At 30.9% G+C, this 20,583-nt stretch overlaps 2 protein-coding genes across 4 annotated transcripts; both read right to left on the bottom strand.

The window, feature by feature from the left end:
- Positions 1–224: 224 nt before the first annotated feature.
- On the bottom strand, positions 225–3,468 carry ubc-1 (Ubiquitin-conjugating enzyme E2 1). Its single transcript, NM_001392291.1, has 3 exons — positions 3,402–3,468; positions 2,099–2,488; positions 225–1,443 (listed from the first exon to the last, which is right to left on the bottom strand). The coding sequence occupies exons 1-3, from the start codon at positions 3,450–3,452 to the stop codon at positions 1,306–1,308; spliced, it is 579 nt and encodes a 192-aa protein (NP_001379774.1). The 5' UTR covers positions 3,453–3,468; the 3' UTR covers positions 225–1,305.
- A 112-nt stretch (positions 3,469–3,580) lies between these two features.
- C35B1.2 lies at positions 3,581–20,276 on the bottom strand (the record flags this gene model as incomplete). 3 transcript variants are annotated; one of them, NM_001047455.5, is made up of 14 exons in its annotated part: positions 3,581–3,667; positions 4,481–4,628; positions 5,063–5,124; positions 5,380–5,553; positions 8,179–8,410; positions 15,658–15,758; positions 16,332–16,459; positions 17,200–17,269; positions 17,601–17,848; positions 19,546–19,647; positions 19,721–19,854; positions 19,905–19,990; positions 20,047–20,108; positions 20,197–20,276. In NM_001047455.5, the coding sequence occupies 14 exons, from the start codon at positions 20,261–20,263 to the stop codon at positions 3,593–3,595; spliced, it is 1,689 nt and encodes a 562-aa protein (NP_001040920.1). The 3 variants fall into 3 exon arrangements, with proteins under 3 accessions (NP_001040920.1, NP_001360203.1, NP_001368217.1); NM_001372788.3 differs by having other exon boundaries at positions 5,063–5,553; positions 20,197–20,271; NM_001380178.1 differs by lacking the exons at positions 5,063–5,124; positions 5,380–5,553; positions 8,179–8,410; ... (7 more) ...; positions 20,047–20,108; positions 20,197–20,276 and having other exon boundaries at positions 3,593–3,667; positions 4,481–4,612.
- Between the last annotated feature and the right edge of the window lie 307 nt (positions 20,277–20,583).

The raw sequence follows: 20,583 nt of genomic DNA, 5'->3' as shown, positions 1-20,583 counted from the left end.
GAAGTACCCACTAGATTATGGGGACTACTGTCCCATTATGTTGGTGAAAACAGAAATTTACGTCTTATTTCCGTAATCCAAAATCAAAAACCTTTGAATTTTTGAATTTTTAAAGCTCTGGACCCCTGTGTAGGCTTGTAAGCTCCAAATTTCGGATTTTGGAGCACAAAATTTTGTGAGAATTCAAATTTTTTTGGAAAAAATGCAACTTTTCCAAAAAAAAGTTTGCCATCAAAATTTTTTATTCATTTTTACGTCGAAAAATTGACGAATTGGGATGGGACAGACACAGAGACATAGAGACAGAGAGAAAAAAGGTGCCATTTGAAGAAAAAAAAGACAATTATGGTTGGAAATCAATCAATAAAATCCGAAAAAAATCAATTAATAAACGTGGGAAAACGAAAAAAAAAGAGGATTTTTTGCAAATGATGAAAATTGGGGGAAAAAGTGAAAAATTCGAATTTCCAGCCAAAAAAGGAGCAATATTTTGGTGATTTTTGACGAAAAAAAAACATTGAATTTTCAGACAAAAATTTGAAAGTTAGCTGAGTTAGAATTCCAACTTTTATAATTTTTTGGCTAAAATTTTCCGATTTTCACAATTAAATTTCGAGTATAAAAATGGCGATTTTCAGCAAAAAAAAACTTAAAAACTCTGAAAATTTTGTTGGAATATCGAAATTCAAAATTTCAGAATTTTCATACAAAAACATAGTGAAAATTTGACTTAAAAAATGCCAAATGATTTTTTCGAAAATTCACAAATTTTTCAGCTATTTGGTCGAAATTTTCAGATTTTCACAAATTTTGGGTCTAAAAATATCAATTTTTAGCCATTTTTCACTAAAAAAGGCCGAAAATCCGCAAAATTTAGCTGTTTTTCAGTCAAAAATCGTGATTTTTTCTTGAAATTTCACAATTTTTTCAGTTTTTAAGGTCAAAAATTTCCGATTTTCAGCCAATTTTCACCGGGAAAAAATCCTCATCTATGTAAACAACAAAAGACAGAGAGAGAGAGAGAGAGAGAGAGAGAGAGATGACTGGGGTGTATAAATATATACAAAAAAAAACTACCGTATCTTAAAGTGTTCCGGAAAAAATACAAAAAAAATGAATAAACGAGAAGAAAAAATTTTCAAAGGGATCGATTGTGTTGAGAGAAAAATGTGGGGGGAAATTCAAAAATTTCAAAAAAAAAAAATTGATTTTTTTTCGAAATTTCTTTTACGGGGATGATGGGAAAAGCTTTTGATTTCAGATGATTTTTGGGGGTAGAAAAATTTCAGAAAAATTCCTGAAAATTTAAGCATTCGATCCACTGGCTCCTTCATCCATACGGTCATCGTCTGCATCATTTGCTCCTGGAGCAGCAATTTCTTCAATTTCCACGTCATCCTTGAGCACTGCGTCGCCCTCGTTTTCGCCGAAATTGAGCCAGGACTGGAAAAAATTATAGAATTTTTGGAACTTTTTTTGTGTTTTTTCAGCTTCGTCGAAGCCTAGGCTTCTAGGCCTAGCTTAAGTCCAGGCCAATGACTAAGCCCAAGCCTAAGCCTGAACCTAAGCCAAAAATTTCTAATTTTTAATTTTTAGCCTCAAATTTCGGTTCTTTTTTGCAAAATTCAAAAAAAAAAAAATTATTTTTGCTTGAAATGTCAGCCATTTTCAGCCAAAATTCAGCAATTTTTCGCAAAAAAAATCTCAATTTTGGCATAAAAATTCAGATTTTTCATATTTCGCAAAAAATTTCGCCTATTTTCAGCCGAATTTCAGCCAAACGTTTAATTTTTCTCAAAATTTCAGTTTTGGCATAAAAATTCCAAAATTTTTTAATTTTAACTCAATTTTCATCGATTTTCAGCTAAATTTCCACATTTAGGGTAAAATTTTACGATTTTGAACCACAAAAAGCCAAATTTTGCATACATTAGATGAAAATTTAAGAATTTTCGTATTTCAACTTAAATGTTATCGATTTTCAGCCAAATTTCAATTTTTGGGGTGAAATTTCTCGATTTCGGGTCAAAAACTGCCAAATTTTCAATATTTGAGCTCTAATTTCGCCGATTTTCATCCAAAATTCAGGGTTGTGTACCTGCTCAACAATCTGCTGAACACGTTTCTCATATTCCCGTCGATTTTCTTGATAAAGCTGTGCGGCAAGTGAGTTGGCCGGTGAATTTGGATTGGGCTCGTCGAGCAACGACTGAATCGATGTCAGAATTGCGGCAACATCATACGTCGGAGACCATCGATTCTGTAGAATATCCAGACAAATTGATCCGTCCGCATACACATTTGGATGGAACATTTTGGAAATAAATTTGACGGTTGGCGGTTTATTTGGATATTCTTCAGTAAATTCCAGTGATAATTTGAATGTTCCATCTTCAAACGGGGTTTCTTGTGGTCCAAAAATTATTGCTTCCCATGTGAGAATATTATCTTCTGTTGGTGCACCTGATACTCCTGCTGGTGGATCTTCCTGAAAGATTTGGTCGTTTTTTTGGGGATTTAGAGCGATTTTTTTTGGAAATTAAAAGAAACCTTTCTTTTGGAAAATTTTCAGTTTTTTAGGAATTTTGAGCGATTTTTTTTGGAAATTTTGAGCAATCTTTTAATGATTTTGAGCCGTTTTTTGGTAATTTTAAGTGATTTTTTTTTTGGTAATTTCGACGATTTTTTGGTAATTTTCGACGATTTTTCGGAAATTTTGGGCAATTTTTTTGTGTTTTTCGGCCGTTTTTTGGAAACTTTCGATGATTTTTTGGTAATTTTGAGCGATATTTTTGAAATTTTAGGCGATTTTTCGGAGAATTTCGACGAATTTTTGGAAAATTCGGCAATTTTTTTGGAGGCGATTTTTTGATAATTTTGGCGATTTTTTGGGAACTTTCGATGATTTTTTGGAAATTTTGAGCGATTTTTCAGTAATTTCGACGATTTTTTTTGGTAATTTTTTTTTTTTTTTTGGTAATTTTGAGCAATCTTTTGGATATTTTCGACGATTTTTCGGAAATTTTGGGCATTTTTTTTGTGCTTTTCGACCGTTTTTTGGAAACTTTCGATGATTTTTTGGTAATTTTAAGCGATATTTTTGAAATTTTAGGCGATTTTTCGGAGAATTTCGACGAATTTTTGGAAAATTCGGCAATTTTTTTGGAAAATTCTCGGCGATTTTTTTTTGGAAATTTTCGGCGATTTTTTGGACATTTTCGGCCGTTTTTATGGATATTTTCGGCGATTTTTTGGCAATTTTAATTTTAAAAATTTCACGAGAAATTTATCAAAAATCCCAAAAATATCTAATTTTTTCTGGAAAAAACCAATTTTTGTTGCAAATGTTCTCTAATGTTCAAAGAAAGCCAAATTTTCGGGCCAAAAATTTCAAAACTCACCTGAAGTTTCTTAAAATCTCTCATCAAACGTCTACGGCTGGGCGTCGTCATATTGATAACCTAACTCCTGCAAAAAATGTGAAAATTAGGTTAAAAATTCGAAAAAATGCAGAAAAATGCTAGAACAAGTATGAAAAAAGGTACGGCAACCTTTAAAAAATCAAAAAATTAAAGAAAATATTTTTTAACATTTATTGACAATAATGCAAAAGTTGAGCAATTTGTGTGAGTTGTTGAACTTCTGCCGACGATTCCAGCCAAGCTTCCTGCAAAAATCGAAAAATTAGGTAGAAAATTGGAATTTCCCAAAAAAATTCGTATTTTAGTGCAAATTTGGAATATAATTTCCGTAAAAATTGGAAACTTTCGAAAATGTTTCGTAAAAAATTCAGTTTATGTTAAATGAAAATGCTGGAAAATTGCCAAAAATGTCAAATTTTTCTTTGAAAATTTGAATTTTTTGGAATTTTTCATTGAAATTCGATTTTCTAACTGAAAATTAGAAAATTTTGGTTCAAATCGAACTTTTTTAGTGAAAAAAAAAATTTTAATGAATTTTTAATGAAATTTGATTTTTTTAGTGGAAATTTCTAAATTTTAATTTAAAAATTTCTAAAAAAAAATCAATTTTCCAAAAATTTAAAATTTTACAAAAAAACGTGAAATTCTCAGTAAAATTCAAATTTTCGGTGAATTTTTGATTTTTATCTTTTTTTTTTTTTTGGAATTTCAATTTTCTCACTGAAAATGTCAATTTTTTGGTAAATTTGAAAAATTTGAAGTTTTCGGTGAAAATTTTGAGTTTAAACTGGAATTTTAGGTTTTCCGGAAAATTCGAAATGATTAACTGAAAACTTTCAAAAAATCAAAATTTTGAGTAAAAAAGTCCAATTTTTCTGGAAAAATGCAAATTTTATAATATTTTTCAGAAAAATTCAAATTTAAAGCCGAAATTTTCCAATTTTTCAGTACAAAATATTCAACTTAGGCTCAATTTTTTTCACGATTTTAAGGTAAAAATTCTGATTTACTTAATTATCAGCTATAAAAAAATCAATTTCGACTAAAAAAATCCGTACTTTTTTACAAATTTGATCAATTCGATGTATTCTTTGTAGTAATTCCATTAATCTTTCCGAATTAATTTTCTTTTTTCTTTCCATATTTTCAACCATTTCTCGCATTTCTGGACTAATATCATCGTCGAACATCACATCTCCGGAAACTCTGAAAAATTTTGAAATTGATAGATTTCTTAGAGAGAAGTTTTTGGGAATTTTTATGGATTTTATAGAAAATTTGAGATTTTTGAAAAATCCCTAAAAATTAATTTAAATATTTCAGAAAAAAAAACTATTTTCTTAATTTTTTGGAAAACTCATTACTTCTTAAATAATTTACAGATTTTGTTTTAATTTTTGATATTTTTCTGAAACTTTTTGGCATTAAAAATTTCTTTAAAGTGATTTTTTTTTCAGATTTTTGTGTAAATTCATTTTTCAAAAATTTTAGACATTTTTTCCGGATTTTTTTCTTTTTAATTAATTTTTCTGAACTTTTCCGAAGTTTTTTTTTCGGAATTTTAATTTTCAGAATTTTAACCTCAAAAAATCCACATTTTTCCTGAAAATTCAAATTTTCAAAAAAAAAAAAAAACTAACAATTCAACTTCTTCACCAACACGTTGACCATCTGGAAGCTTCTGCCTATCCGGTTGCTCAATCTGCAAATTTTTACAGTTTTTTGATGGAAAAGCTTCGAAAATTGGCTTTTCTGAGCAGAATTTGGATAATTTTTTCGATTTTTGATGTAAAATTGAAATTTCGCGGTTTTTTTTATGGAAAAACACAAATTTTCTCAATTTGAAGACATTTTTTCATGGAAAATCTTGAAAATTGCAGAATTTGGGTCAATTTTTCAGTGTTTTTTCTACTTATCCTTCGAAATTTCGCAAATTTTCCAGATTTCCTCCACTCACAAACGTCGGATGCGGAGCATTTCTGTAGGAATACGATATTACTGCCAAATCTCGATTATGAAGTTGCTCAGCGACTTCTGGCGGGCATAGTGGCAAAATTTTGAGCAAATAAATTTTCCGCACAAATCCAAACGACTGGCTGTACTTTTGGCCATTGTAACGGCGGCAGATTATCTGGAAAATATTGATTTTTGGAATTTTCAGTTGAAAATTCGGATTCAGTATAGTTTAAATAGTTTACGAGTTAATTTTCAGCTCAAAATCTCGAATATTCGTGAAATTTGGTGTGTGGTCTGCAATCACTCGGTGTTTGCGTACTCTTGGAGCTACAGTAACCCGAGAAATTTGAAAATCAAGCTAGCGACTTCTAGTTTCCGTCAAAAACTTCGAAATTGAAGGGAAAATCTGAATTTGCAGTCGAAAATTCGAAAATGCTGATTTGAAGTTAACTTGTCAGAGATTTTTCGGCGGAAAAGCTGTGAAATCACATTTTTCCAAATTTTCAGTTGAAAATTCAGATTCAGTATAGTTTAAATAGTTTACGAGTTAATTTTCAGCTCAAAATCTCGAATATTCGTGAAATTTGGTGTGTGGTCTGCAACTACACGGTGTTTGCGTACTCTTGGAGCTACAGTAACCTGAATAATCTCAAAATTGAGCTAGGAGCCTCTAGTTTTTAAAATCCAATTTTTAGCAATACTATGGCTAAAAATTAAGGAAAATGCTCCCAATACAATTTTCCGATAATTTTTGTCACGGAATTCGGGTTCAGCACTGTTTGATTAGACATAGGGCTAATTTTCAGCTCAAAATCTCGAATTTTCGTGAATTTGGTGTTTTTCCCACAACCACTCGATGTTTGCGTACTCTTGGAGCTACAGTAACCGGAAATTTTTCGAAAATGAAGCTAGCAACTTCTAGTTTCCGTTAAATTGCCAAAATCGAACAGAGATTCCAATTTTGAGTTGAAAATTCGATTTTCTAGGAAAAAAGTTGGGAAAAAAGGCAGAAAAATAGATTTTAAAGAGAGAGAAAACTCGTTATTTTCTTCCATTTTTTTCCCAAAATATTTTTCAGGTCAAAAACAAAAAACACCATGACTTGTTCACGTGATACACAAAACAGCAACTGGCAGCGGTGAGAGATGATTCGGAAGGAAGAAAAAAGTGTAAAGTTCTGAAGATGAAGCAGCAGCAGATGTTATTGTTTTTATTGAAAAATCGGTAAATATTAAAAGAAAAATTGGAAAAAAAATAAGGTGAGGAATGCGGAACACGTCAAAAACTATATTAAAATAGATTTTAAGTTGAAAATTTCAAATTTTCGACCTAAAAATCGAAATTCTCGAGTTTTTCTTCACATTGGGAATCTCCGTTCAATTTCTCGGGTTACTGTAGCTCCAAGAGTACGCAAACAGTGATTGCGGACCAAACACCAAATTTTACGAAATTTCCAGATTTTTAATGAAAAATTGTGTGGATATACTCGATTCTTTAGCCGAAGAAAAGAAAAGAAGTTCACAGCTCGATTTTCAAAATTTTCCTGGTTACTGTAGCTCCAGGAGTACGCAAACACTGAGCGATATACCAATTTGGAACACGGCCCGGCAAGTGGTACATCCATGCAAATGCGCTCTACTGATAATTTGAGTGTAGACCAGGTTTGGGCGCGTGATAACGAAAAAAGCTTTGGTCCAAAAAATTTAGAATTTAATTTCGGACATTTTTTATATGCATCACAAAAAAACTGGACCAACCGTTTTTGAGGTACACGCGCCCAAACGTCCAGGTATACGGTAGACAAATTGCGTACAGGTACCACTTCTCGGGCCGTGGGAAAAATAAATAAATAAAAATTTCGCTAAATAAGAATTTTCATTAGAAAATCAAAAAAAAAATGTATTTTTTAATCTGAAATTTTACAGATTTTACGGAATGTTCAAATTTTTGAAAATCGTGATTTTTTGGGAATTTCTAAAAAAACATGTCCCATGGCTCACTGGGACATGATTCGGTTCAGGATTTTTGAGAAAAAATCGAAAGAAAAGAAGAAAAATCAGCTGTTCTTTTTTTTTTTTTTTGAGTTCGAGTCAGGTGATGGCTCAGATTTTCAAAGTAGAAACTGACTGAGAAGTGTTTTTTTTGTGAAAAAAAAACAAAATTTTCAGATTTTTTCTATTAAAAACGAGATATGGGGCTAGGCTAGAAATTTCATATTTTCAGAATTTCTCAAGAAGAAATATTCCAAAACCGAAAATTTTGAAATTTTCGGGGAAAAAACATTTTTCAGGTACAAAAAATGGGCTAAATTTAAAAGATTTGCAAAAAAAAACAGAAAAAGTTATTTTTCCTAGGAAAAAACAAAAAAAAACTTCAAAGCTCACTGAAAAATTCAAAAATTTCCAGTAGAAAACAGCAATTGATAGTAATTTTTCAGAAATTTGTAATGAAAATTCTCAAATTGGAGCTGGTTTTTTTTGCGTTTTTCCTCGAAATTTGAAATTATCTGAACAAATTGGGAATTTATTTTTTCTTCTCCGGCCCCGCCTAAGCCCTATGCCTATGCCTAAGCCTGAGCCAAACTTAAGGATAATTTATATATTAATCATTCTCAGAAAACCGATTTTTCTGAACATGCAGAAAGCAACCTGGTTTTTTTCCTGATTTTTAGCAGAAAATTCTGAAATTTTCCAGGTTTTTCTGGAAAACAGTCGAAAAACTGATTTTTTCAGTACTTTTTTTTGTTGTGGAAAAGCTATTTTTGATAGCTTTTTATTCAAAAATCTGGTTAAATGCTCACCTGAATATCGCTATTCGTCACATTAAAATTCGACGATGCTCTTTCAATATTCCACGTATCGAAATCTCCATGATCCTGATTTGGATACAAAATTCTGAAGAATCGATGACTTCCCGATGGTCGTTGCCATTCATTTCCGTCTAGGAAAAGTGCCCGATCACCACCACACTCGTTAATGTCAATGACGAACGAAATACATTCTTGAACGAATTGCGGCACTGATTTTCCATAGCTGAAAAATGTTTGATTTGAATTTTTTTGAATGTTGTTGGTTTTGAAATAAAATTTTAAGTCGAACGATGAAAAAGTTAATTTATTTTTTGCTTAATTTCAAAAGTTTTAATTTCAGTGTATTTTATAATTATTTAAATTATCGGTATTCATAAAAATCCAGAGAATTTGAAAAATACAGTTATATACATTACATTATATACGTTACAGGCTCGTAAATATACAATACTTAATGTATATACACCCTGACGTTATATACGTTAAATTTTATACGTTAATATAAATACAGTTCATTAGGATTTATAATATTTACTGTATAATATTATATTATGGGGTTATTTAAGTAATGTTTCAAAATGTATTAAAATACACGTTTTTATGTAATTTAATACAGTTGTGACGTAATTTTTCAATACTTTTTTAATTTTCCGACACTACTTGAATAACTCCATTATACAGAACCCAAACTGTATTTATATAACAGTTGCATACATTATATAACGTAAATTTTTAAAATTATATGTAGAATACTAATTTAGAAAATTACACTTTTTTAGTTTTGCTTCTTTTTTTTAAAGAATGAGTACATTTTGAAACATTACTTAAATAACCCCATAACATAATATTATACAGTAAATATTATAAATCCTAATGAACCGTATTTATATTAACGTATATAACGTCAGGGTGTATATACATTAAGTATTGTATATTTATGTGCCTGTAACGTATATAATGTAATGTATATAACTGTATTTTTCAAATTCTCTGGATTTTTATGAATATCGATAATTTAAATAATTATAGAATACACTGAAATTAAAACTTTTGAAATTAAGCAAAAAATAAAAAAAAAGCGTGTATTCACGATGTTTAAATAGGTATTATTTGAAAAATGTTGCCACAAATTTCGTAATCCTCCATTTTTTTTCTCAAAACTTTTGGAATTTCATCATCTCACGTAATTATTACAAAAATAAGTGACTTGTTATTTATTCCTCAGAAGAAAACAAAAAGGATATGGATGAATAAATAAATAAATAAATGAGAACATATGTTGAAATATCATGCAATATAATTTGTAGGGGTGCAGGGGTGGGCGGCGGCAAACGGTTTTTCGGCAAATCGGCAAATACGTTAATTGCCGCAAAATTTTTCGGTAAATTGTGGTTTTGCACATTTTTTTGGTTCGGCAAACGAACGGCAAATGGGCAATTTGACGAAAATGAGAATTCCGGCAAACAGTATAACATTGTTTTCTTTTCAAAATTTGAAATTTCGAAAGACCGATTTAAATTTTAAAAACTCGAAAAAACGGTCAAAAATCCAGAAATTCAGCTAATAACTGTCAGATTATTTTCCTCGTGGAGTACACGAGTTGCGTAAATCGACACAAATGTTCTACGGCAAAAAAATCGACGTTTTCACTGAAAAGTTGAAATTTTTCCTTGAAAATTCCACATTTCATGTGAAAAATATAGATTTTCTTTGAAAATCGGATATTAACTTGAAAAATCGCTTTTAGCCCAGTTTTGTGGGCAAAAAAGTGTTTTTTCACAGTTTACAAGCTCAAAATCGAAAGTTTTCTGTGAAGTTCAGTAGTAGAACTCTAATCTAAAGTGTCAATAATAATCAATTATCACCTACACACACACACACACACATAAAGAGAAAGTTGATCAATAATTGAAACTCTCTGCCTACTTTGTGCTCTTTTTGCTCCTATTTGTTGACTGAATTCTGTTTTTTTTTTTTTTGAAAGTCATAAGAGTCTTGATTAGTGGTGCTGATCATTGAAATCGTTCAAAAAAACTGATTTTCTGGCAGAATTTTCACAAAAATTGGCGGAATTTTGAATAAAAACGCGGAAAATGTTCCAATTTTCCTTAAAAACGCCGTCGTACAGCTGTTTTCCGTTCATTTTTGTCCGATTCTCGGTTACCCTGACAACAATATGTTTCTGACTATAACATAAGGGATTTCCGTTAGTGAAAACTGCTGGAAACTGGCAGTTTTCTTACCTTACGTATGAAAATCAGAAGATAATCGAAAATTATACGTTTTACGGGAGAAAAATGCCATTCCAACTGGAATAAGCACGTTTTCAGACGAAAATTACACCTTTTTCGTGAAATAATCCGACTTTTGACTCGGAAAAACGACAGAAAATCGAAAATTTCCCAGTAAAAACGTCAGTTTTACGACAGGAAGAGAAGGAAAAAAGCACATTTTTTGACTGAAAAATCCATTTTTCAAGCCAAAAACTCGAAAAAAAACCAATTTCAGACGAAAAAATCGGTAAAATTGCAGATTTTCCACTTAAAACACACATAATTTCTATCGAAAAAACGTGATTTTTGAGGAGCACACACACACACACAGGTGACATATCTCTCTAGTTTTGACCACTCAAACACTTGAGAGATATAAACAATACGAAAATCGAGCAGAAAAATCACCTGACAATTCTGAGGGGTGCGGCGGCTCGGTGAGCACCGAAAACAGTACGATTTGGCTCAAAAAATGAAGCTCGAGGGGAACATTTGCGAAAAACGTCAAATGACCCTGAAAATCTGGGAAATTTTCAAATTTCAGAATTTTCAGAGCGAAAACTGAAATTTTTAGAAGGAAATTTCCGGCTTTTCAGGCTGAAAATTGAGCTTAAACTCGAAGAATAGCATTTCCAAGCTAAAAATCCTGCGATTTTCCACTAAAATTGCCACTGTCTGAGCATTTTCACCCACAAAGAGCACATTTTCTTATCGAAGATGACGTAAAAAGCGCAAACTAAGAGAAAAGAGGAAGCCGGAGCTCATCGCGTGAGCTGTGGCTCATAGTGAGCTCACAGCCATGACGAAGAGCTGCCAACTAATCATTATTTCTGTTTTTCTTCACATTTTTCATCAATTTTCAGCGAAAAATAGAAGAAAATGTGAAATTGGACCATTTTTCTGCAACTATTCCACAAATCCAGTGGGAAATTCGGAGAGAAACTGGGATTTTCTGACAAAAAACCACAAAATCGTCAAATTTCTATAGAAAAAAATCATAAGTTTTCCACTAGAAAAAGTGTTCAAAAGTTGAAAAATGTGTGATTTTCGATAAAAAATCATCAAATTTCGGTGAAAAATCATAACTTTTCCGGGAGAAAAAGAGCTTGAAAACTGGAAAAATGGGGATTTTCCCGGAAAATCTTATGAAAAACGGGATTTTCTATCAAAAATAGATCAATTTTCTTTAAAATTCGCCATTTTTTGCGAATTTCTCGTTTTTTTTCTAAATTTCTGGAAAAAAAGTCAAAATAATCCAATTTTTTAACGGAAAAAAACGTCCAAAACGGCAAAAGTGCACACAATTTTCTCGGCGGAGCTGCTCCCTGTGTCCTCTGAAAAGAAACAAAAAAGAGCACAAAAGGGAGCTCCCGGAGCAGCAGCAACAGCTGTGCTCCTACAAAGAACATCTCGTTCCCTTGTTTTTCCACTTGGATTCCAAAAAAAAAAAACGACGAAGAAGAGGAAGACGACGGCAGAAAAAAAAGATGGATGGAAAAATAAATGACGTCACTTCTCTGGTGGATTGGGTTACTTGACAGGCGGTAACCTTTAGAGAAATTGGGAAAAATTTCCAGAAAAAAGAAGTAATTTTTCAGAGAAAATGCATAAATTCAAACTTTCCAGCAAAATTTTCAGGTTTTCCCTAGGAAAAAACCAAAAAATCGACCAAGATCGAATAAAAAACCGTTTTTTCCGGCAAAAAATGCTCCAAATACGATGCTCCGGAATGTGGAAGCTCTTTTTTGAGCCCAAAACTGGGGAAAAATGGTGAATTTTCCGTGAAACTTCCATTTTTCCAGTGCTCTTTTTCAAGCAATTTCTTCAATTTTTTGCTTGAAAATTCAGAAATGATTGAAATTTCAATTTTTTCGGGCAGAAAATTGTAGCATTTTCATACAAAGTTCTCTTTTTCGAGCATTTTCTTCAGCTTTAAGCCTGTGAGCTGAACTTTCCACGAAATTTCGTGGATTTTCAGTGAAAATATATCAGCATTTTCAGAAATTGTTCCTTAATTTTGGTAGGAAAAATTACAAATTCCAACAGCATTTCGTACATTTTCCAGTGTAAAATGCTCTTTTCCGAAAGTTTTTCGGCCTCAGAGCTCATTTTTCAGCGAAAATCGGTGAAAAAGAACTGAGACAATGGGGGAAAATCTCATAGTATGTTATTTTTCCTGTGAAAAATCCAGGAAATTCACACAGAGCTGCTTTAAAGCTAAAAATTCACTCAAAAATCCGATTTTTCGCAGAAAAAACAATTTCTTGCTTGAAAATTCAGAAATGATTGAAATTTCAATTTTTTCGGGCAGAAAATTGTAGCATTTTCATGCAAAGTGCTCTTTTTCGAGCATTTTCTTCAGCTTTAAGCCTGTGAGCTGAACTTATTTCGTGGATTTTCAGTGAAAATATATCAGCATTTTCAGAAATTGTTCCTTAATTTAAATAAAAGGAAAAATTTCACGAAATTTGCTAAATTCCCCAAAAAAAAAAACTGAGAATTTGCAATTTTCAGAGCTCTTTTCCGACGTTAAAGCTCCCCGCAAAAAATTCCAACAACGAGAAAAAAAATGGCGAAATACACCGAAATATCCTCTATTTCGAACAAAAAATCTATGTGTGCGCGAGAGACTCAGACAGGCGGAGACAGTCTCTCTCGTTTTCAGAAAATATCACAGAGTGCGAGATAGTGCGGAAAATTAGGAGAGTGTCGAGAGAAAAAGGTTCGGGCGGCGGCAGCAGAGGGCTTTGCCTTGGGGGTGAGATGGATCGATGTTAGAGACGAGGGGAGTAGAAAGAGACGCAGACGGCGGGGGCAGACAGACATTTTGCACTATGACGTGGCTAATAGTCGCCACCATAACAATGACTCATTTGGCACTGCAACTTTTTTCGAACGAGGGCTGAGAAAAAATGCGAAAAATCGGTGTTTGAACACAATACACCGCATTTTACGACATTTTGTACTTGCTTTGTTTTCTTGTGTTTTTCGCCGATTTTTCCCGTGTTTTTTTATTAAAACTGATAAATAAATATTTTGTGTTAATGCTAAAATAATCTCCAGATGAAAAAATTGTGAATTCAGCCGGCAAGTAGCGGTGAAAGTGGTCAATGTAATATGATGGATTACGGGAATACAAAACCTAAACTTTTCCCCAAACATGATACATATGATGTTTAGATGCTAAAAGTACCTGATTTTCATAACGAGACCGCTGAAAAAGTTTTGAGATTTTCAAAATTCAACTTTTTTGGTAAAAAAGTCGAGATTTTGGCACAAAATGTTGAATTTTGAAAATCTAAAAACTTTTTTAGCTGTCTCGTTATGAAAATCAGGTACTTTCAGCATCTTAAAAGCATATATATCATGTTTCAGAAAAAGTTTGGGTTTTGTATAGACGTAATCCATCATATTACATTGCCCACTTTCACTGCTACTTGCCCACTGAATTCACAATTTTTTCACTTGGAAATTGTTTTAGCATCTGCAAAAAATATTTATTTATTTGTTTTGATAAGAAAAAACGGAAAAAATCGGTGAAAAACGAAAGAAAACAGGCGGAAAACAAAGCAAGATAAATGGCCGCTGAAATTTGTCGGCCCTTCGGCCATGGCCTAGAAACCTTTTTGCCTCGTCCCTCGTTCGAAAAAAGTTGCAGTGTTGGGTATTTTTGGGAGGGGAATTTGGAATTTTTTAGGAGAATTAGGGGAAAAGTCATTTTTTTTCTGATTTCAATAAAATAAAATGCAGTTTTTAACCAAAATTGATTATTTTGGAATTTTTCTTAAATTTTTCTAAAAAATAAAACCTAAAAAATTTCACTTTTTCAGAAAATTGATTAAATTTCGAAAAAAAAAATGTTTGCATAAAATTGGTAAATTTCGGAATTTTTTTCATCACTAAAAAAGCAATATTCAGAATAGAATCGACGAATTTTTATGGAAAAATTGCAATTTTCACAGGAGAAAAAGGGATTTTCTGGCAAAATCATAATTTTTGGGGTAAAAATCGTTCTTGAAAAATGGAAAAATGTAGATTTTCTCAGTAAATTGGGGTAAAAATGCTCAAAAAATAGCAATTTTCACAGGAAAAAAAAAGGATTTTCTAAAAGATTATTTTTCCGAGGGGAAAGTGCTTAAAAACTTGAAAAATGTAGATTTTCTTAGATCAGAAAAAACGAAAAACGGGATTTTCAATCAAAAATCAATTGAAAAAGTTTTTTTTTGGTAATTTTTATAAAAATCAATTTTTTTTTTTGGTGAAAAATTGTGAAAGTTTCACTTTTTCTATAATTTTGGGATTCTTAGAAGAATTTGGGGGAAAATCGTTTTTTTTTCAGATTTTAATTTAAAAATTCATATTTTTGAATTTTTTTCAAATTTCTGAAAAATATAAAATTTCGGGGAACGTATTTGGAAGGGGAGGTAATATTCCAAATATTTATAATTTTTCCTTTTTTTTTTTAGAAAATAGATTAAATTTCGTAGAAATTGAATTTTTTGGCTCTTACTTTAGAAAATTATTTTTTTACAAAAAAAAAAATTATAACGTCTCTTGAAAAATTCGAAAAACGTTTTTTTCAAAACTTTGACAAAATTAAAAAAAAACAATTTTTTCGATACTTTGTTAAAGTCAATAATTTTTTGAAATTATCTTTTTTCCATATTCTTTTTTTAGAAAATCGATTGAATTTTTAAAATTATTTTATTTTTATGTAAACAAAATTCGGAATAAAACTAGAAAATTTTTAGACTTTTTTTGGAAATTACTCAGAAAAATTCAGAATTTCAAAAAAAAAAAAAAAAATTTTTTTAGTCGAAATTTTGATGTTTTCAGAAAAAAAACAGTTTTAGGTGATTTTTAATGCTTTTCCAACATATTCCTATATTTTTCTCGGCAATTCTAATCAAATAATTGATAAAATGAAGGTTTTTGAGCAAATATTTGCAGACAGGAAGTGGGGTCGATACTAGTGATAAGAAATTATGAAATTTCAGTAAAAATTGTGTATTTTCCAATAAATTTTGGCTTAAATCTGTAATTTTCAGCTGAAAATCGTTTTTTTTTTCGGTGAAATGTTTTTTTTTTAATCTTTGGATTTAAAAAAAATCGAATTTCTCGTAATTTTCAACATTTTCTAGATTTTTAGTCGATTTTTCTAAAATCTTCTCTCATTTTTCCACTAAAAATCACCCACTTTGTGCATTTTTCCGATGATAAGAGGATCGCTACAGCCGAATTATAATCACATCCGTGTCGAGCCAAAATCGGTACTTGATCCTCCGGATTTGAGCATTTCTGAGAGCAAAAACAGATGATTAAAAATTGAAAAAAAATTCAAATTTGAAGTGAAAATTCGAGTTTTGGAGGCAAATTTGCTGCTCAAAATTTTTTGACAATTTTTTTTGGACTGAAAATCCATGAAAAATGTTCAAATTTCACTTTTTTGCGAATTTTAGCCATGATTTTCAAGAAATTGGAAAATTTAAAAACTTTCCGGTTAAAAATAAATGTTTGAAATAGATTTTTCTATTTTTATCGCAAAATTCGGCAGTTTTTTAGCTTTTTTTTTTTTTTTTTTTTCCTGTAAAAATTAGAAATTTCGTGCTTTTTTTTCAGTTGAGGAATTGATTTTTACCCCCTTTTAAAGGAAAATTTTGAGCATTTTCACAAATTTTTCACACGTAAATGCAGATTTTTTCAAGCTCTTTTCGAGCTCTTTTTGAACAAAATCTTGCATTTTTTCAGGTTTTTTAAGTCAAAAATTGATGTTTCAGCCGTTTTTAAAGGCAAATTTTTCGAAATTTTCACGTTTTTTCACACGAAAAATTCAAATTTTCGCGGTTTTCTCCAACACAAACAGCTTCGAACCTTCCAAGTCATCTGCTCAAATGCTTGTTTCTCAGTTTGATCCTCATAAACTGTCAATGGATGTGGTTGTCCCATCCATTCATAACAAATGACTACATATGGAATCATGTGCTCATCTTTGTCGAATCCTGAAATGAAAATGTGCTGCATTTTGGAGGGGAAATCGGGGTTTTTGATATGAAAAATCGAATTTTTCAGTCATTTTTTGGTAAAAAATCCATTTTTTTCCAACACAAAATAAATTTCAGGCATTTTTTTTTTTGATTTTCCAACTGAGAAAATTGTATTATATTTTAAGATTTTAGGGGAAAATGCTTGGGTTTTGAGATCTGAAACTTGCCTAAAAATCTTCACAAAATTTCAAATTTATCGGTGGAAAATTTACAGAATTTCAGATTTTTCATGGAAAAATCGAAAAAATTATACGATTTCTAGCTATTTTAAAGGTTTGTTTTTTTTTGACAAAAACTCGTATTTTTCACAACAAATTCGATTTTTTTTTTCATAAATTTCAGGCAATTTTTTGGAATTTTACAGTCGAAAAAAACTATTTAGACCCAGAATAATTGTCAAATTTAAGGTTTTCAAACTTTTTTTGGAGGGGAAAAATCGAAAATTTTAGCATTTTCAGGCAGGAAAAAATGTATAAAATTATAAAAGAAATGTAATTTAATCAGACAAAAATAATAAAAATCTGGCAAATTCGAAATTCTAAGTGATTTTTTTTTTGGAAATTCTGCATTTTCGCAGTGAAAAATGTAACTTTTCCTGCCAAAATCGGGATTTTCTCACACATTTTTAATGATTTTTGATAAAAAAATGCCTTTTTCCTTCCAACAACTTATTCCAGCTTAAATAATCTGTAAACCTGTATAAATCCTTCGAATAAAATCGCCACGGCTATCGGTTCCCGGATGGATGAATTGCTCGCAGACTATCTGGAAAATTACAGTTTTTACCCAATTTTCAGTCAATTTCTGCACTAAACTACGATTTTTAATGAATTTTCTGCATTCTCGGGCAATTTTTACAGCGACTTTTAGTAAAATTGTTCAAAATTTTAAGCAATTTTCAAGCCAATTTCTAAAATTTTAAAACGATTTTTGCACACACATTTTGCATAAAAAGTGTGAAATTTGAACAATTTTTTTAATCATTTTTAGCGATTTTTAAGTCAATTTTCCGGATTTTTTTTGCGATTTTAGGTTATTTTTAAAGCTTTTTCTCATAATTTTTTTTTCAATTTTTTGCAAATTTCCGCATTTCTACCTTCAAATTATGGTCATTTTTCTGTGTCATCAACGGGCGGGCTCTTCCAACTCCAAGTACATATTTTCTAACAAACATTTGTGCAGAATTCCATGTTCCGAGTCCATCATTACATATTTCTTCTTTTAATAATCCTTCTTCCAGATGAATTATAAATGTTCCAGTATTTGTGAATTCCTGTGGAATTGACGTACAAATTAATGATTTTGGGATCTCGGAGGCGTCTGTTGAAATAAAATTTACCACGTCTGGAAAGAAATTGCGTTAAAAATTGGGGGAAAATCGGGAAATTCCATTATTTGTTGCTTAAAAAACCTTCAAAATTATTCAAAATTCTCACTAAAATCCAATTGTTATTGAAACGCCGAAAATCCCAGAATTTAGGTGTAAATTCGCTAAAAATTGCTGAAAATCACTGAAAATTCGCTAAAAATCTGTGATTTTCGTGTAATTTTCAGATTTTCATCTCAAAATCGCTGCTGAATATTGGCAATTTTTGAGTTAATTCCTAGGATTTAAATCTGGAAATCTCTGAAAATCCGAGATTTTTGAGAAATTTATCTAGAAATCAAAAAAATAAGTGAATTTCCTTGAAAATTTGTAAATTTTACCTAAAAATCGTTGAAAATCGGTTAGAATTCTTGAGTTTCAATGAAAAATTGCTTATAATTCTGAAAAATCCAAAAATTTCAATGAAAATTCGCTGAAAATCCGAGAATTTTAGTTCAAATAGGCTTAAAAAAACAATAAAAATTCTGAAATAATAGTTGAAAATTGCTGAAAATGACATAAAATTCAAGATTTTCAGTGGAAATTCTCTTAAAATCAGTTAATTTTTCACAAAATTCCATTATTTTTTGCTTAAAAAACTTTAAAAGTACTCAAAATTCTCACTAAAATCCAATTTTTAATGAAAATTTTACAAAAAAAATCTTTAAAAATCCAGGAAAGCTGCAAAAATTGTAATTTTTTCGGGGTTTTCACCAATTTTTTATTCGATTTTCTAAATATTTCACAGATTTTCGACAGGAAAATGTTTCTAAAAATCCTTTAAATGACCGTTTCTAATACGATTTTTGAATTTTCGAAGCTAATTTCAAGTGAAATTCTGTCCAAAATTCCTTTTTTTGGGGAAAAATTCACAAATCGTTTTGGAAAACGGTCATTTATAGGATTTTTAGAAACTGTTCCAGTCGAAAATATGTGAAATATGTAGAAAATCGATTAAAAATTTGGTGAAAACCCCGAAAAAATTACAATTTTTGCAGCTTTCCTGGATTTTTAAAGATTTTTTTTGTAAAATTTTCATTAAAAATTGGATTTTAGTGAGAATTTTGAGTACTTTTAAAGTTTTTTAAGCAAAAAATAATGGAATTTTGTGAAAAATTAACTGATTTTAAGAGAATTTCCACTGAAAATCTTGAATTTTATGTCATTTTCAGCAATTTTCAACTATTATTTCAGAATTTTTATTGTTTTTTTAAGCCTATTTGAACTAAAATTCTCGGATTTTCAGCGAATTTTCATTGAAATTTTTGGATTTTTCAGAATTATAAGCAATTTTTCATTGAAACTCAAGAATTCTAACCGATTTTCAACGATTTTTAGGTAAAATTTACAAATTTTCAAGGAAATTCACTTATTTTTTTGATTTCTAGATAAATTTCTCAAAAATCTCGGATTTTCAAAGATTTCCAGATTAAAATCCTAGGAATTAACTCAAAAATTGCCAATATTCAGCAGCGATTTTGAGATGAAAATCTGAAAATTACACGAAAATCACAGATTTTTAGCGAATTTTCAGTGATTTTCAGCAATTTTTAGCGAATTTACACCTAAATTCTCGGATTTTCGGCGTTTTCCACTGAAAATCGGGCGTTCTCCAGTACTTTTATCGATTTTTTCAGCGAATTTTCAGTGATTTTCTCCAATTTTCAGCCAAAACCTTTGAGAGAAACAGCCGAATCCATGAAAATTGGCCAATCGAAATGCATTCCCGAACCATCTTTTCTGACGAATATTCTCCAGGTTTTCGAGGTTGAAGGCTCTGAAAAATTGAAAAATTACAGTTTTTAGCGAAAAATTCCAGAATTTCAGCATTTTTCCCTTTGAAAATCTACCTCCATCGTCATCCATAACTTCTGGATCAGAATCATCCAAATCTTGCTCCACGAGCTCGTCAAACGCGTCATATTGTTGATATGACTTCACTCGGACCGCCCGTGGAGGCTGACGCTTCGGAATATGGATTATTCTGGAATTTTATTGATTTTTAGGCAGTTTTTAGGCTTAGAATCCACTCACTCTCCTGTCCGCTTCCTTCCAGGCTTTCTGAGGACTTGTTTCCGCTTTTGACGGGTTAATGGGACCCTTTCCTGCCAGACGCCGGCCTAAAAATAGACTTTTTGTTGGAAAACTGAAGAAACCGATAATAAATTAATATTACATCTTCCTGAGCAACTTCCTCCGGATCCTCGTCCTCTCCAATGTCGAAATGGTCGAGTTCTTCTGGAAAAATTCGAAATTTCAGCGATTTTTAACATATCTTCGGAAAAAAAAAATCAAAATTCCCCTAAATTTTTTGGCTAAAACTCACGAATATTATCCTCATCAAACGGGAAATCATCCTCTCCTTCTATAGAAACCTCCAGACGTTCTGACATTTTCTTTTTCGAGCTGAAAATTAATTATTTTCACATTTTTTCGAATTTTGTCGATTTATAGGCGAAATTTTACGTTAACCTAACGGAAATATGAGTTTATAATGCATTTTTAATCGAAAATTCGGTTTTTTCAATAAAATTTGCTATGAAATCCGCAAAAACGCCTGGAAATTGTCTGAAAACGAAGAAAAATAAAAATAAAAATCCGAATTCTGTGCATTGTGACGTGGCGGTGTTTGCGTACCCGACATTTAATTTCACGACACTTGTTTTTATGTTTTTATTGTTTTCTCGATTTCTGCAAGTTTTCCACTTAAAAC

The sequence above is a fragment of the Caenorhabditis elegans genome, chromosome IV (assembly GCF_000002985.6).
Source record: "Caenorhabditis elegans chromosome IV".
In the NCBI taxonomy this organism is placed as follows: Eukaryota; Metazoa; Nematoda; class Chromadorea; order Rhabditida; family Rhabditidae; genus Caenorhabditis; species Caenorhabditis elegans.
The sequence above is the reverse complement of the archived record's forward strand: the minus strand, read 5'-3'. Positions and strand labels throughout refer to the sequence as shown.

Coding starts and splice junctions, on each gene's coding strand:
- ubc-1 (NM_001392291.1), bottom strand. CDS start 3,452: ATGACGACGCCCAGCCGTAGACGTTTGATGAGAGATTTTAAGAAACTT. Junction 2,489..3,401: donor GAGATTTTAAGAAACTTCAG/GTGAGTTTTGAA, acceptor CAAATCTTTCAG/GAAGATCCACCAGCAGGAGT. Junction 1,444..2,098: donor TTCAGCAGATTGTTGAGCAG/GTACACAACCCT, acceptor AATTTTTTCCAG/TCCTGGCTCAATTTCGGCGA.